Below are 16,161 nucleotides of genomic sequence, written 5' to 3'. Positions count from 1 at the left end.
GATGATAAAATCCTCAGTGTGATTAAGAGAATGAGTAGACGAAGGTAAAAATCACTAGAAATAGGGATGAGGAACTGAGAAGCCAGGATGTCAGATGGCTTGCCCATGAGGATATTGAGGTCACCTAAGAAAAGAGCTTCCTATGTAGTAGTTACCAATTTCAGTGCTTCAGACATTGCCTACCTCTTGCTTCTTCTATACTGTCCTCACAGCAGGAATGGCATCTCTCCCAGTTCTGATTTCTAGAAAAGGACAGTTCTTCCAGCCTCCTTATGGGCCCGTCTAACAGCATCACTTGGTAGATATTGGTTTGTACTTCTGTATAGGAGGGAATTATCATTCTAAAATGCTCGATTAACCCCACAGTCTTATTTAACACAGCATTGGTTACCACCTCTGTACTGCAATAGGAACCTAGAGATGACTTTTTACTATTTTGTGCTGAACTATTAAACTTGCTGGGGAAGACAGAGTAAGTCTCCCAAAGGGCTCCTTTTAGTACAGTGGAATGTTGACAGCCATTTGTATGCTACTTTCTGTTACGGTATTTCCCAAGTTGTGTGAGTATTTATTGGTGGTGTGGGCCCCCATCCCTAAGTGCTAGTATCAGTAATTACCATGGTGATGATCATGGAGGTTTCCAGGAAAACAAGCTACATCTGCAGCAACACATCTCCCTGGAGTTTCTAAAGCTGCATCAGTTCCTGCACAGCAAAGAAAAGGACATTTTAAATGAGCTCCGAGAAGAGGGGAAAGCCTTGAATGAGGAGATGGAACTGAATCTAAGCCACATTCAGGAACAGTGTCTCCTAGCCAAGGAGATGTTGGTGACCATCCAGGCACGCATGGAACAGCAGAACTCCTTCGACTTTCTCAAAGTGAGATTCCATACCAACATGACTATGGGTACAGTGTGGGGGGGGAGGGTTAAAAAGGAAGTAGAAGTGATTTTCCCCTCCAGGCGGGTTAAAAAAAATGATGTGCTTTTAAGATTCCCTGGGAGAAAAGCAAGGAGGCTATTTTTGTCTCATTCTCAGTTGAAAGCTTACTTTCACACTTCTACAAAAGATAATAAAATGCTACTAAAACCAATATGTTTTAATATTTCTCTATAAAGAATATGAAGCTTTATTTCTCAAAAGTAAGAATGTTGCACTTAAGCTGTACCTTTTATTGGCTGTCAGCAATCATAAATTGACTTGTCTGAAAAGCTGTTTGCCAGCCTTTGCTCCCTGATGCTTCACCTCTAAAGTGGCATTGGTTACCACCTCAAGCACTCAGAGGCTTAATTAGTCAGAGTAAGGAAATGTGGCCTTCAGGCTAGAATACCTGTTGCATTTTTCTCCTGAGACTATGTGACAGTATAGGTAAAAAATAGTTTAATATTAATTTCTCTTAGAAATTTAGAAAATTTCTAAATTTTATTAATTTTCCTGTGAAATTAGAGCAAAATAAACCAGTTTATCCTGGAATAAGTGAAAGGCATGGACCATAAAATGCATACAGAGGGGAGTTCCCTTTGTGGCTCAGCAGTTAACAAACCTGACTAGGATCCACAAGAGGATGTGGGTTCGATCCCTGGCCTCACTCAGTGGGTTAAGGATCCAGCATTTCCGTGAGCTGTGGTGTAGGTTGCAGACACAGCTCAGATCCCAAGTTCCTGTGGCTGTGGTGTAGGCCGGCAGCTGTAGCTCTGATTTGACCCCTAGCCTGGGAACTTGCATATGCTGTGGGTGTGGCCCTAAAAAGCAAAAAAATAAAAAGAAAAAAGAAAGAAAAAGAAAAGGCATACAGAGGAAGAAAGGAGTTGGTGGCAATGGGATGGGGACCATCTGCCCAGTATTGCACCATTAAATTCTAGTGGTGGCCAATATCACTAAAGAAATGTGTGGAGTTGATGAATAGGCATCTGATCTTTCTATTTCTCCTTTCCTTTTCTAGGACATCACGCCTCTCTTGGATAGGTAAGTGTTTTCTTGTGTTATTAATACTCTTCCTTCAGTCCCTGGAGGATGTCTAAGAATAAATAATTTATGTCCCCTGCAGCTTGGACCAAGGAATGAGGGTGCTGACACCCAGAGAACTTATCTCCAGAAAGCTGAACCTAGGCCTATTCAAAGGTCCCATCCAATACATGATGTGGAGGGAAATGCAGTCCACTCTTTCTCCAGGTATCAGCGGGTAGTAGCTGTTAGTTTCTAGAGCTCCCAGTTTATGTAATTTATGACTTTGTAAACAGAGTCTGATGTCAGAATTACTTCTCAGCCTATGATTTTGTTTCACTATTCTATATTTTAACCTGCTTTTCAAAAACAGTTATCTAAGTTCCTGGATAAGAGGTTATTATACATATTTCTTGCATGTAATAGGGTCTTTTCAGTTCCTCTTGTGCTTGATGTCCACAACATAGAGTATATCATCTTAGGAGATTATTTAGAATTTTTTTTTTTTTAATTTTTAGGGCCACACCTATGGTACATGGAGGGTCGCAGGCTAGGGGTCGAATCAGAGCTGTAGCTGCTGGCCTACACCACAGCCACAGCAATGCAGGATCCGAGTCACGTCTGCAACCTATACCACAGCTCACGGCAATGCTGGATCCTTATCCCACTAAGCAAGGCCAGGGATTGAACCTGCATCCTCATGGATGCAAGTCAGATTCGTTTCTTCTGAGCCATGACAGGAACTCCTGTTTAGAAATCTTAAGTGCTTCAAAAGAAAGCCAATTATTTCAACAGCTGTGCCTAATAAGAATACTAAGTTTTCGTCATTTTGTAGATACCAAAAGACAGCAGGACAAAAGAACACAAATTATATTTCAAGAACATAAAGTTTTAAATAAATATCATTACAGAAGTAAAGCTCTAAATGAAGTTTTTATGGAAGTCATATAGACTCATTATTATAATTGTTTGTAGTTACTAATTTAATGAAAATCACAAATCTCTCCCTGCTAATTTTTCCAGGTAACTGACATTGAAACAAATCAGTTTCACTAAGGTATAATTAACACAGAATAAAATGTACAATTTGATGAGTGTGACAAATGTGTATACTTAGCTAAACATCTCCAAAATCAAGATATAGAAAATTTCTGTCATCCCCCAAAGTTCCTGCATACTTCTTTGCAATCAATCCTTTCCTTCTAACCTCAGGCCCTGACACTCATCGATCTACTTTATTTCACTTTAGCTGTCTTTTCTAACATCTCATAAGGTAATGGTAAGGAACCATACCTTATGTAGTCCTTTGTGTCTGGCTTTTTTCACTTGGCAAAATGCGTTTGAGAGTCACCTGTGTTGCTGTATGTATCAATAACTGTATTTTATGGATATACACAATTTGCTTATTCATTCAACTGATGGACATTTGAGTAGTTTCTAGCTATTATGAATAAACTTCCCTGACCATTTGTTTACAAATCTTTTTTTTTTTCTTTTTTGGCCACCAATCAGATCTGAGCCACAGTTGCAACACAGGCAACGCTGGATCCTTTAACCAACCCACTGTGCTGGGCTGGGATCAAACCTACATTCTGGTGCTGCAGCGATACTGTCAATCTTGCTGCACTACAGCGGGAACTCCTGTTTACAAATTTGTGTGTGTGTCTTTTTAGGGCCACATCCATGGCATATGGAGGTTCCCAGGCTATGGGTCCTGTCGGAGCTATAATCTCTGGCCTATGCCAGAGCCATAGCCACGAGAGATCCTAGCCAAGTCTTCAACCTACACCACAGCTCATGGCAATGCCAGATCCTTACCCTAGCCAAGTCTTTGACCTACACCACAGCTCCTGGCAATGTCAGATCCTTAACCCACTGAGCTAGGCCAGGGATTGAATCCACATCCTTACGGATGCTAGTCAGATTCGTTTCCGCCAAGCCATGATGGGAACTCCATCCTGTTTACAAATCTTTGTGTTTCAATTTCTTTAGAGTAAATATCTGGTAAGGAGACTGCTAGGTTGTGTGTTAAATGTATGCTTAACCATAAGAAACTTTTTTTGGTACATGGTAGTACCATTTTAATTCTAACCTCCATGAGAGTCCCAGTTTTTTCAAATCCTTGCCAAAACTTGATATTGTTGATCTTTTTGATATTTTTTCATCAAAGAAAGTATTTTATTCAAGTTCCCAAAACAAATTTGAGGAGTTATGATGGGTTTAAATTTAAAAAGGCTAAGTTAAAGTATGGAAATAAAGTTTTCACTTGGTAGACACTGAAATCAATGTATACATTCTAGTCAAAGATCTACTCCGTGTGGGAGTTCCCACTGTGGCTCAGAGAAAACAAATCTGACTAGTATCCATGAGGATGCATATTCAATCCCTGGCCTTGCTCAGTGCATTAAGGATTTGGCGTTGCCGTGAGCTGTGGTGTAGGTCACTGATGTGGCTCAGATCCTGCATTGTGTGGCTGTGGCGTAAGCCAGCAACTACAGCTTCAGTTTGACCCCTATCCTGGGAACCTCCATATGCTGTGGGTGTGGCCCTAAAAGGACAAAAAACAAAAACAAAAACAAAAACCCAAAAAACTATCCCATGTGGCATTTTCAAGTCTAGTAGACCAAACCTTTTACTGCCTTTGCTGCTCTTGCTTTGCTTTTCCCCTTCCCTTTCTCTCATTTTGCCTTCAGCCTTTATCTTTGCCTCTGGTTTACCCATATGAAGTAATTTCCCTGCTGATTTAGAACTCTTTTTGTTTTTCTTAATCAGTCTCCATTTTCATGTCATCTTTTTCATCTTTCACTACACATTGGGTTTTCTCTTGACAATGTTTTGGTGCCACCACAGTCGCTATCTCATGAACATCTTTCATTAAAACATGACTATCTACTTTAAGAATACTTTAAGTCAGCTGAGCAGAGCTGGGGCATTCTTATCTCTTTTCAAGAACCATCTTCTTTTCCACTTACCCTGTAAGCTTTTAGCCATATTTTACCAGAGAAAGCTCAGAAACTCAGAGAGGTCTTTTTGATTTTAACCATTTATTGTATGTATAGTAGCATCTCATTATGGCTTTGCTTTTTTTCATTTTTGGCTGCCCTGCAGGGTATGCCATTCCTGGGCCAGGATCAGATCTTAGCTGCAGTTGTGACTTATGCTGCAGCTGCAACAATGCTAGATCCTTTAGCCCACTGTGCCAGTCCAGGGATCAAACTTGCATTCTGGTGCTGTAGAGACAATCCTGTTGCTCCACAGTGGGAACTCCAGGACACAAATTCTTTATCAGACTTATGTTTTTCAAATATTTTCTTTCAGTCTGTGACTTGTTTTTTCATTGTTTTTTTTAAACAGGGTCTGTCAAAGAGCAAAAGTGGTTTTTGTTTGTTTGTTTGTTTGTTTTTGTTTTTTGGAGCAGGGAAAGGTTAATTACAGGGCCATGCAAGGAAGAGCAAAAGTTTTTAAATCTGACGAAGTCCAACTTAAGAATTTTTTTCTTTTATGTTTTAATCTCTGTGTGTGTTAAGAAATCATTCCTTAACCCAAGGTCACAGATTTTCTTCCTATACATTTTCCTAAAAGTTTTATCAGTTTTAGCTCTTATATTTAGGTCTATTAATCCTGTAGTATATGGTAAGGATAAAGATCGATTTTTTTCCATATGAATATCCCAACTGTTTCCACATCATTTGTTTAAAAGACTACTCTTTTACCACTGAAATATCTTGGCACCTTTACCAAAAACTAACTCTAAATCTACTATAAACTTTCTACTCTGTTCCATTGATCTAGATGTCTGTTTTTTGTGTTTTGTTTTTTTATTGGCCACACCCATGGCACATGGATGTTCCCAGACCAGGGATCGAACCTGCACAACAGGTTCAACCAGAGGCACTATAGTGATAATGCAGGATCCTAAACCTACTGAGCCACACAGGAACTCTTCTCTGTGCTTCAGTTTGAATAGCTTATACTTTCATCTTTCATCTGCACTGTCTAATCTTCCATTAATCCTGCTCAAGATGTTTCTCATTTCAGATAACTTTCTAGAAGTTTCATTTGGGTCTTTTTCTAGCTTCAGTTTCTCTCCTTAACCTGTTCATGTTTTTGTCTACATTTTCATGCAAATAGAATATATTTATGATAGCTGTTTTAATGTCTTTTGTGCTAATTCCACCACTGTTGTAATTTCTAACATGTTTTTATTGCTTGAGTTTTCTCCTAACTGTGGCTTATATTTTCCTATTGTATTGCCTGGCTGGTGCTTTTTTCTTTTTAATGGACTTTATTTTTTAGAATACTTTTAGATTTACAGAAAAATTGAGAAGCTAATATAGAGTCGAGTTCTCACCCTTAGTTCATGTTATTAATATCTTACATTCAGTGTAATACATTTTTATAATTAATGAACCAATACTAATGCATTAGTATTAACTAAAATTAATAGTTTCTTTAGATTTCCTTAATTTTTACTATGTATTTTTCTTTTTATAGGATCCCATCTAAGGTGCCACAATACATTTAGCTATCGTGTTTCTTTAAGCTCTTCTTGGTTGTGAGAGTTTCTCAGCCTTTCCTTGTTTTATGATGACTTTGATAGTTTTGAGGTATACTGGTCATGTGCTTTGTAGGATACCACATTACTGCAATTTGTCCGCTGTTTTTCTCATAAGACCAGGGTTATGAGTTATTGAGAGGAAGACCACAGCATTAAAGTGCCATTTTCATCACATCATGTCAAGCATACATGCTGTCAACATGATTTATGACTGTTGATGTTGGCTTTAATTACCTAGCTCAGGTAGTGTTTGTCAGGTTTCTCCACTGTAAAGTTACTTCCCCCCCCCCCCCTTTTTAAAATACTGTACACTTTGGAAGCAAGTTACTATGGGCAGCCCACGCTGAAGGGGAGTGGGTGGTTATGGTCTCCCCTTCCTTGATGGCGGAGTACCTACATAAATTATTTGTAATTCTGCTTAGGAGATTTGTCTCTTTTGGCTGGTAAACTTCCATTGGATGTCAAATATGATCAGTTTTACATTGCTATTTGCTGAATTTTGTTTTAATCCTTTAAGTTCTATTAATTTAACTTGGGCATTTAGTGAAGTTATTTGAAATAATTTTGTTCCTTTTGACACTTTAAGCTTTGTTGAGCATTTAAGCTTTGTTAGAGTGGTTCAAGAGCAGTCTTTAATCTAGGGTTAACTTTGCCCATATTCTAAGGTATTATTCTTCTGAGTGCTCTGCCTGATCTTTTATATTATAGCATTTTCCCATTCTGGATGGCAAGGCCAAGAGCTATTTGAAGCTGACAACACTTATGACTTAAACCTAGCCAGAACCCAGATTGGGACTTGAATGAACCTGTTGCGGAAACCGCAAAAACTGTGGCAACAGAAGGAGACAAACAGCACTCGGAGATATGGAAAAGCAAGGTTTATTCAGCACCGGTGCGGGCTCAGAGGAGTCACCTCCAGAGTCTGAGCACCAGGTCTTTGTTCTCAGTAACTTTTATACACTACAAGGTCTTGATTTTCCCATGTAAGCATCCCGGACCTCCCCCATCCCCAAGCAGACAGTGTTCCTCCCTAAGAAACTGAGCAAGCAAGGTTACAGAAGCAGAACTGATAAGCAATGCTGGGTACCCAAGTAGCAGGGCTGCTGGCTTGGACAGAGAGCACACAGTTGTTACATTATTACAAGAAGGGTGGCATAGTGATTAGCACAGCTGGAAAGGCTTGCAGCTGCCTTCTTAGCCAAGAGGGGGTTGTTCTTTAGTTAAAACTCCATTTCATTCCCCCCTCTTGATGTTCAGGGTGCATCTGCACCCTTTACAGATCATCATCAGTCATAACCCTTTGGTAGCCTCTAATAAGTAGCAGGTGGAAGGCTGTTTTTCTTTCAACCATGGTTTTTATAAAACCTTTTATAAATTTATCAGGAGAGGTACAAGGCAGGGAACGAGTAGGCACCCTGTGAGTATAACCATGACTATTCCGACCATTGTCTTAATTCCTCCCAACTAAGAAAACCATTTACCAAAGAGACTGTCTGCATCCCATCCTTTCCAAGTTTGTACAGGTACATGGGCTAGTTTAGTCATGCGGTCAGCAATTTCTTCTACCACCTTTCCGGTGTCATCTATTTGTAGACAGCAATTACTTAAGTTAAGTTTTCCACAAACCCCTCCTTCAGAAGCAAGTAAATAATCCAAGGCCAAGCGATTATGGTAGATTGCACTGCGCATTTTAGTTTGTTGTTGAGCCAATATAGTCAAGGCCCTTGCAATGTCATTTTTTATAAGTTCCAAAACCGTCTGTAGTCTGATGATGCGGTTCAGCATATAGACAGGGGTGCGATATCCCCAAGAGCCATCCTTTGCCCAGGTGGCAGGTCCATAATATTGAATTATCCATTCTGGGGGCCATTCATCATCTTTCCAGTCTCCAATTTGGAGAGCCCTCCGGTCTCTCTGGGCACCCTGTGCCCTATATATAGGAACTCCCAGTTGCTCCCCTAGTGACAGCGGGAGCAGGAAGAAGGAAGGTCTGATTGTTCCCAGTACACATGCCCCAGCCCAATTTGGGGGGAGTATGGAATAGGCCATTTTTCCACAAATCCAATATAATCCCTTTGGTGCCCACCACTGGATATTAGTACTGATATCTTCCCATGCTTGTCGAAGGAGGGAAAAGTTAGACAAGGGATTAGGTTTGGGCTCTGAGAGACTGGAGGATGACCACCATTGAGTCTTTCGGGCAGTCAGATTATAATACCTTAGGCCTAAACATGTTAGGCTTCCAACTGAAACATTAAACCGTCCTCCCCGCCTTGCAAGACAATTTCTCCCAATAATAGCAGTTTTGAGGAGCCATACCCCATCGGTGAGTTGGGGGTATGCAGTCTCATTATGAGGCTCTAATGGGTTCAGTTTTCTGGCTTGCCAAGGCCAGTGGTCTCCTGTGTTCTTTCCCCCACATACATAACAAGAGGAGACCTTGAGAGTTTGTGCAATATTTTCTGCCAGGGCTAAGAACAAGTTCTTAGTTGTGGCCGGAATGGGAGGTGGGGTGTTTTTTATCTTTTCGCAAAAGGAATGAAAGACCCTGTGAGAGGCAGCTTCGAGCGCAAATGTGATTCTCTGGAAATGTAGCAGAGCTCCAGGGTCAAGTCCTCGTCTATCAATGTGAATGATTATTTTGAAACCCTCCTTCCGTTTGGGCTCACAGGCAGCCGATTCCTCAAGCTTCAGCCGTGTGTTGACTGACCAGCTTCCGGTGTGGTCAGAGCAGGGCTTTGAGATCATTGTCTCCTTCTCTGTATTGTCAGGCGAAGAGGTCTCTCCGGATCGAGGGCAGGCTCCCACTCTCCACGGTCGTCAGCTGTGCCAGCTGGTTTAACTCTAGAATGATGCATCTAAGCATCTATTCCTGTTACTTTAAGAGCAGTGGGGATGGTTAGAATTACAGTATAGGGGCCCTTCCATACTGGCCTCAAAGGCTCCTTTTTCCAGTCCTTCATCCACACCTGGTCCCCCGGCTTGTGAGGGTGTACTGTTATATCTAAGGACACAGGTATTCTGTCTGTGGCTCATTTATATATCTGAGAAATAGTGAGCCCCAGTCCTTGTAATTGTTTATGTAATTCCAAGTTTTCCAACTCCCTGGTGTTTTCTTTTAAACTGATTAGTGGAGGTGGCCTTCCATATAAGATTTTAAATGGTGAGAATCCTATTCCCACTCAGGGTGAGCATCTCACTTTTAAGAGGGCCACCGGCAACATGTCTATCCAGGGCAAGCCAGTTTCCTGACATAACTTTGCCAGGGTCTGTTTAAGGGTTCGGTTCATGTGTTCTACTTTCCCTGAACTTTGAGGGTGATACGCAGAATGTAGCTTCCATCGGATCTGTAAAGCTTTTGCCACCTGTTGTACTGTTTCGGCCACAAATGCCAGTCCATTATCTGACCTGATGGTCAGAGGCATTCCATATCTGGGAATAATGTCTCTCAGGAGTGCCTTGGTTACTTCCCTTGCCTTTTCAGTTCGGGTAGGGAAGGCCTCTACCCATCCTGAAAAAGTACAGATAAAAACTAGTAAATATTTGTACCCCTTACTAGGGGTCACCTCAGTAAAGTCCACTTCCATACCCTCAAATGGGGACAGTCCGCAGTGCTGTGCCCAGCTGGTCTGTGGGGCCCCTGGCAGGCATTATTCTGTAAACAGGTTATGCATCTTTGGGAGACAGAGGAGCAGAGTGCAGGAAGACGAGCAATGAGATAGTACCGGCCCAGTAGGGTCTCTAAGGCAGTTTTGCCCATGTGGGTTAGCTCATGTTCTTGGAGGACTAGTTTGTAGGCCAGCTGTTCTGGAATGTAAACTTGGTGGTCCCGTGTGACCCACCATCCCATTTTAGTTTTAGTTCCTCCTTCCTACCTTATCCATTTTTCTTCCTCTGGAGAATATTTGGGGACAGCTGGCACTTCTGGGGCCAGCAAGACCTTAGGTTTGTCTGGCTGTTGTCCCCGGGCTGCCTGTCTGGCAGCTGCATCAGCACTATGGTTTCCTTTTGTCACTGGGTCATCCCCCTTTTGGTGGCCTTTACAGTGGATAACTGCAACTTCTTTAGGTTCCCATACTGTCTCTAGGAGCTTTAAGATTTCAGCATGGTTTTCAATTCCTTTTCCTTCAGCAGTGAGGAGCCCTCTTTCTTTATATAAGGCTCCATGGACATGTAAAGTTGCAAAGGCATATCGTGAGTCGGTATAGTTATTAACTCGCTGGTCTTGGCTGAGTTCCAGTGCTCTGATTAAGGCCCATAATTCTGCTCTCTGCGCCGACCAGCCTTGAGGAAGCACCTCTGCTTCTATCACTTTTAAGTCAGATACCACATCATATCCTGCCATCCTTTTTCCATCCTCCATAAAGCTGCTGCCATCAGTATATAAAACCAGGTCAGGATTTTGGAGTGGTTTATCAGTCAAGTCAGGCCTGCTGGAAAACACCTCATCTAGTACCTCCAGGCAGTTATGGTCTGGGGGCCCCGCTTCATCTGGCAGAAAAGTAGCTGGGTTCAGAGTTTGTACAACCTCCAATTTTACCCGTGGATTTTCACATAGTAATTCTTGATATTGAGTCATTCGTGCATGTGTGATCCATGCCCCTGGTATCCATTAGGGTTACAACTGAGTGTGGGACTTTAACATTGAGGTTTTGTCCCAGGGTCAACTTGTCATCCTCTCTTACCAACAAGGTGGTAGCTGCCAGCACTCGGACGCAAGGAGGCCATCCGGCAGCAACTGAGTCAATTTGTTTAGACAGATATGCCACTGGCCTCTGCCAAGGCCCAAATTCTTGAGTTAAGACTCCCAAAGCCATCCCATTTTTCTCATGAACAAAAAGGTTAAATTCTCTGGTTACATCAGGAAGTCCCAAGGCTGGAGCCTCAGTGAGTTTAGTTTTGATTGTCTGAAACACTGTCTCCTGGCTTGGTCCCCATTTAAGGGGAGCCTTTTCTTCCCCTTTTAGAGCCTCATACAGAGGCCTGGCCAGGTCTGAAAACCCGGGGATCCATATCCGGCAGAATCCTGCTGCCCCTAGGAACTCACGAACCTTCTGGCGGGTGGTAGGGACAGGAATGGCACAAACTGCCTGCTTTCTTTCAGTCCCCAGCATTCGTCGGCCTTGCATGATATTGAAGCCCAGATACTTAACTTGTTTTTTTGCAGATTTGTGCCTTTTTCTTTGATACCCGATACCCTGCCTCCATCAGTAGGGAAAGGAGAGCTCTTGTTCCCTCTAGGCACTGAGCCTCCGTGTTGCCAGCTAGTAAGAAGTCGTCAACATACTGTAGCAAAACACAGCCCAGTTTTTGTCCAGGAAATTCAGCTAAGTCAGCAGCTAAGGCACCGCTAAAAAGAGTGGGAGAGTTTTTGAATCCTTGTGGGAGTCTAGTCCAGGTGAGCTGTTCCTTTGTCCCTGTATGTGGATTCTCCCATTCAAAAGCAAACAAGGGCTGACTGGCAGGTGCCACCTGGAGGCAGAAAAAAGCGTCTTTTAAGTCCAGGCAAGTAAACCACTCAGCAGTGGAGGGGATCAGCCCTAGCAGGGTATATGGGTTAGGGACAGACGGGAGTAATGTGACTGACTGTTGCTTCATTTATGGCTCTCAAGTCCTGTACTGGGCGGTAGTCCTGTGTTCCCGGTTTTTTCACAGGCAGTAAAGGGGTGTCCCAAGGGGACTGACATTTTATTAACAGTCCATGCTGAAGCAGCCTATCCAGGTGAACCTGGATTCCCAGTCGAGCTTCTCTGGGAATTGAGTATTGCCGTAGCTTTACCGGTTGAGCTCCGGGTTTTAGATCAATTAAGACAGGAGAGTGGCACTTTGCCAGTCCTGGTGGGTTTCCTTCATCCCAAACCAATGGGTATTTAGTCTCTAGTTCTGGGGGAATGGTCCCCATTTCTGAAGGGGAAGAGTACAAGCGCCATTCCTCTTCCCTTTTTACAGCAAGAGCCATGATTAAAGGAGAGGGGGGTTCTGTCAATTTAAGTTGGGCTGATCCATCAGTAGAAAAGGAAATTTGTGCCCCCATTTTAGCCAGCAGGTCTCTTCCCATCAGGGGGACTGGGCAGTCAGGCAGATAAAGAAATTCATGTATTACTTCATGGCCTCCTAACTGACATCATCAAGGACCGCAGAAGGGCCTGTGGGTTTGGTTACCTGTGGCCCCAACAATGGTGGTTTCTTTCCCTGAGAGGGGAGCCACAGGTTGTGTAACCACAGAAAGTTCAGCACCTGTGTAAACCATAAAGTCTATGGGGTGGCCCCCCACTTGAATTCTGACCATAGGCTCTTGGGGGCCCAGTTGGAGAGAGCCTGGTCTCCCCTAATCAGACTCAGCTAGGCCGATCAGGTTGGTGCTGAATGGCTCAGATCGGTACCGGCTAGGTGGGGCCTTGGTCTTTTTCTCAGGATGGTTGGGGCATTCATTTTTCCAATGTCTCTTTTCTTTGCAGTAAGCACATTGGTCATGTTCCAGGGGACTCCTTTTCCCTGGCCTTGTGCCCTGTCCCCTACAGGGTAGTCCCACTGGGGGCACCGGTTTTGACAGGGCAGCTGCCAGAAGAGTCACTTTTTGTTTCATTCTCTTTTCTGCATCATGGCGGGCCACCTGGTCTCGGTTAATAAAAACCTTGTTGGCTATTTCCAACAGTTTAGTGACATTCTCTCCTGCAAATCCTTCTAATTTCTGTAGCTTTTTATGGATATCTGATTGGGCTTGTCCCACAAAGGCAGCATTTATCATCCATTGGTTCTCAGGGGCCTCGGGATCAAAAGGGGTGTAGATTCAGAAAGCCTCACATAGTCTCTCATAGAATTTGGCTGGGGTTTCATTAGGCTCTTGTAGTATCTCACTGATCTTAGCTATATTAGTGGGCCTTTTAGCCCCAGCTTTTGCCCCCTGTAGGAAGGCCTGCCGGTACCTCTCTAGGTTACGTTTCCCTTCTTCAGCGTCATAGTCCCAGTGGGGGTTTTCTTCTGGGAAGACTTCCCTCACCCAGTTTGCCAAGTCTGCTCGACCCCCCGCATTGGCCTGAAGCCATTTTTGGGCTTCTGTTACAATTCGCCAGAGCTCCTCAGTGTCAAATAGAGTAAAAGGGAGTTGCCGGCGTCTATCCAGGTGGGACAGTGTGTCTGGAAAATGAATTCTAAGAGATCAATCAGTGCCTGAGGCTTTTCAGAATATGAGGGAGTACGGTGTTTCCAGTTGAGGAGATCGGCAGTGGAAAAGGGCTGGTAATAATAAAAACGTCCCCCCTCTTGTATGGTCCCATCGGGGGCGACTTGCTGTGGTCCCCGTGTCTCCCGTAAGGGCATTTGTAACGCTGGAGTGGCTGCTCCCTGAGCTGAACGGAGACGCCTGCTCATAGGTTCTGGAGAATCTGGCTGCGGGGGGTGATATCGCCTCGGGAACTTCAGAAGCAGAAGCAGGAGGAGAAACAGAAGGCGGTGGGCTATCTGGCATCTGGGGACCTTCGGCTCCTGGAGGTGGGGCCGGCAGCACATAAGGTGGTGGCATAGGGGGTGAGTCATCAGGTTCCCCTTGATAAATAGGTGGCACCTTCTTTTGAGACAATGTTTTCTTCTTGGACTGGGCTACTAGCACTCTACACTGTCCCTGGTCTGTGGTGCAGAACCGAACCCATGGGGGCCTCAAATAGGCAATTTCTAACCATTGATCAATATATCGGAAATTGGTCTGGGTGTCCAGGGTCTCCTGTTATAACATTATATACTGCTGTAACTGTGAACACATCTAAGGTCCCTTCTGGAGGCCAGCCAACACCAAAGGAGGGCCACTCTAGGGTACAGAGGGTACACAGTTTTCCAGGACTCAGCTTAACACCATAATCTCTAGAAAATCCTTTCTTAAAATTCTTAACCATATACTCTAAGACAGTGGGCTTGGAAGCCGATTTACCCATTGTGTGAAGTCCCACCCTGTGCCGGTGACGCAAGACAAACAGTGAGGACAAGGCCTCAGGTAACAATCGCTTCGTCCGCCTGACCGCTCCCCTGGAGGAGATATTTCAGGCGCCTCTTAGCATAGGTGGGACTGTATAAACCCCAATGTCAGGATCCCCCCGAAGAGGGCCACCATAAGCCGTATGAGGTCGCCGTGGAACTGCAGGTTAGGACTCACTCTGGCTCCGTAGTCCAAAGACGGTGGAGCACGGGCTCTCGTTCTCTCTAGTCACTCACACACACACACCAGAATTGACAAGCCTCCCGATCCCAAGGGAGCAAACCCTGACCTGAGTGACCCTTTGGTCACTGAGAGGTGATCAGTCTCTTCTTCCGCCATATGGCGGGTCCTGACTTGGGCAGATGTCCCCGGGGCACTCACCAGTCTGACGTCCTGTCCAGGAACCTGTTTCCACTCTCCTTCTGAGTCCGTTCGGGAAGCGGTGTGGGCCAAGGCCATGGCCTGAGTGAGGGTATGGATCTGGCAAAATGGCCGGTGCGCACTATCCACCTGTCACCGGGCCGGCGACCCGGTTCCCCGACAACGGTGGCAGAAGAGGCCAGCTCGGTTGTTGGCTTCCCAGCCAACGCACCAAAATGTTGCGGAAACCGAAAAAACTGTGGCAACGGAAGGAGACAAACAGCACTCGGAGATATGGAAAAGCAAGGTTTATTCAGCACCGGTGCGGGCTCAGAGGAGTCACCTCCAGAGTCTGAGCACCAGGTCTTTGTTCTCAGTAACTTTTATACACTACAAGGTCTTGATTTTCCCATGTAAGCATCCCGGACCTCCCCCATCCCCAAGCAGACAGTGTTCCTCCCTAAGAAACTGAGCAAGCAAGGTTACAGAAGCAGAACTGATAAGCAATGCTGGGTACCTAAGTAGCAGGGCTGCTGGCTTGGACAGAGAGCACACAGTTGTTACATTATTACAAGAAGGGTGGCATAGTGATTAGCACAGCTGGAAAGGCTTGCAGCTGCCTTCTTAGCCAAGAGGGGGTTGTTCTTTAGTTAAAACTCCACTTCAAACCCACAGTTTTTAAATTAGAATCACTCATCCAGTGTCTGGACTTACTGAGGTTCAGGTTATTTGTGCCTTGTGCAGAAGGAATTCAGCAAGAGACAAAGAGATTAGGCCAGAAATTGATTAATTAAGATAAGATGCTTGTGAGAGATGCAAGCAGGCAGGCAAAGAGGCTCTGCCCCAAGGATTAGGTGGGCTACATTTTTATAATCTAAGGGAAGTGGGGAGTGGGAAAGACCACCGTCTATCTCTTTCTTTGAGTAGAAGTGAGGCTTACATCATTAGCTCCTCCTTAGTATCCAGTTAAGAAACTGTAAGAGAGTATTTGACAATATAAGGTCAAACTAGGACTGTCATGGTGCTTATTCAAATCAGCAGAAGGGTGGTCCTTAAATTCTTTGGTTCTAAGGGTCATTGTCTTGCTGAATTTAGATGCAGGCCTCAACTTATCTTTCACTTAATGACCTGAGGCATATCTCGTGGTTTTACAGTTAAGCAAGCCTGCTTCATTCTGAGGGCTTTCTTGAGTGATCTCCCCAAGTTCCCAAGGTTTCCCTCTATCTATAGCCCCCTATTGGGACTTCTACAACTACCTGTGCAACTATCCTGTAACTATCCTACTCCATCCCTAGCATATTCTCAGTACGGTGTGAGCACTAGAAATTATT

General features: G+C 44.1%; 1 protein-coding gene and 1 pseudogene across 3 annotated transcripts in view; one reads left to right on the top strand and one right to left on the bottom strand.

The window, feature by feature from the left end:
• The window catches only part of TRIM69 (tripartite motif containing 69), a 47,330-nt gene that overhangs the window by 22,851 nt on the left and 8,318 nt on the right, over positions 1–16,161 (top strand). For 2 of the 3 annotated variants that reach the window (XM_047769449.1, XM_047769447.1), the window contains 3 exons: positions 645–878; positions 1,942–1,964; positions 2,047–2,171. In XM_047769449.1, the coding sequence (XP_047625405.1) occupies positions 645–878; positions 1,942–1,964; positions 2,047–2,171 (382 nt within the window). The remainder of the gene's footprint in view (positions 1–644; positions 879–1,941; positions 1,965–2,046; positions 2,172–16,161) is intronic. The other variant, XM_047769450.1, reaches the window with a different exon arrangement.
• Positions 4,559–4,934, bottom strand: LOC125121178 (uncharacterized protein C12orf31 homolog; annotated as a pseudogene).

The sequence above is a fragment of the Phacochoerus africanus genome, chromosome 2 (assembly GCF_016906955.1).
Source record: "Phacochoerus africanus isolate WHEZ1 chromosome 2, ROS_Pafr_v1, whole genome shotgun sequence".
Classification (NCBI taxonomy): domain Eukaryota; kingdom Metazoa; phylum Chordata; class Mammalia; order Artiodactyla; family Suidae; genus Phacochoerus; species Phacochoerus africanus.
Note: the sequence above shows the minus strand (reverse complement) of the source record. Positions and strands in the feature narration are given on the sequence as shown.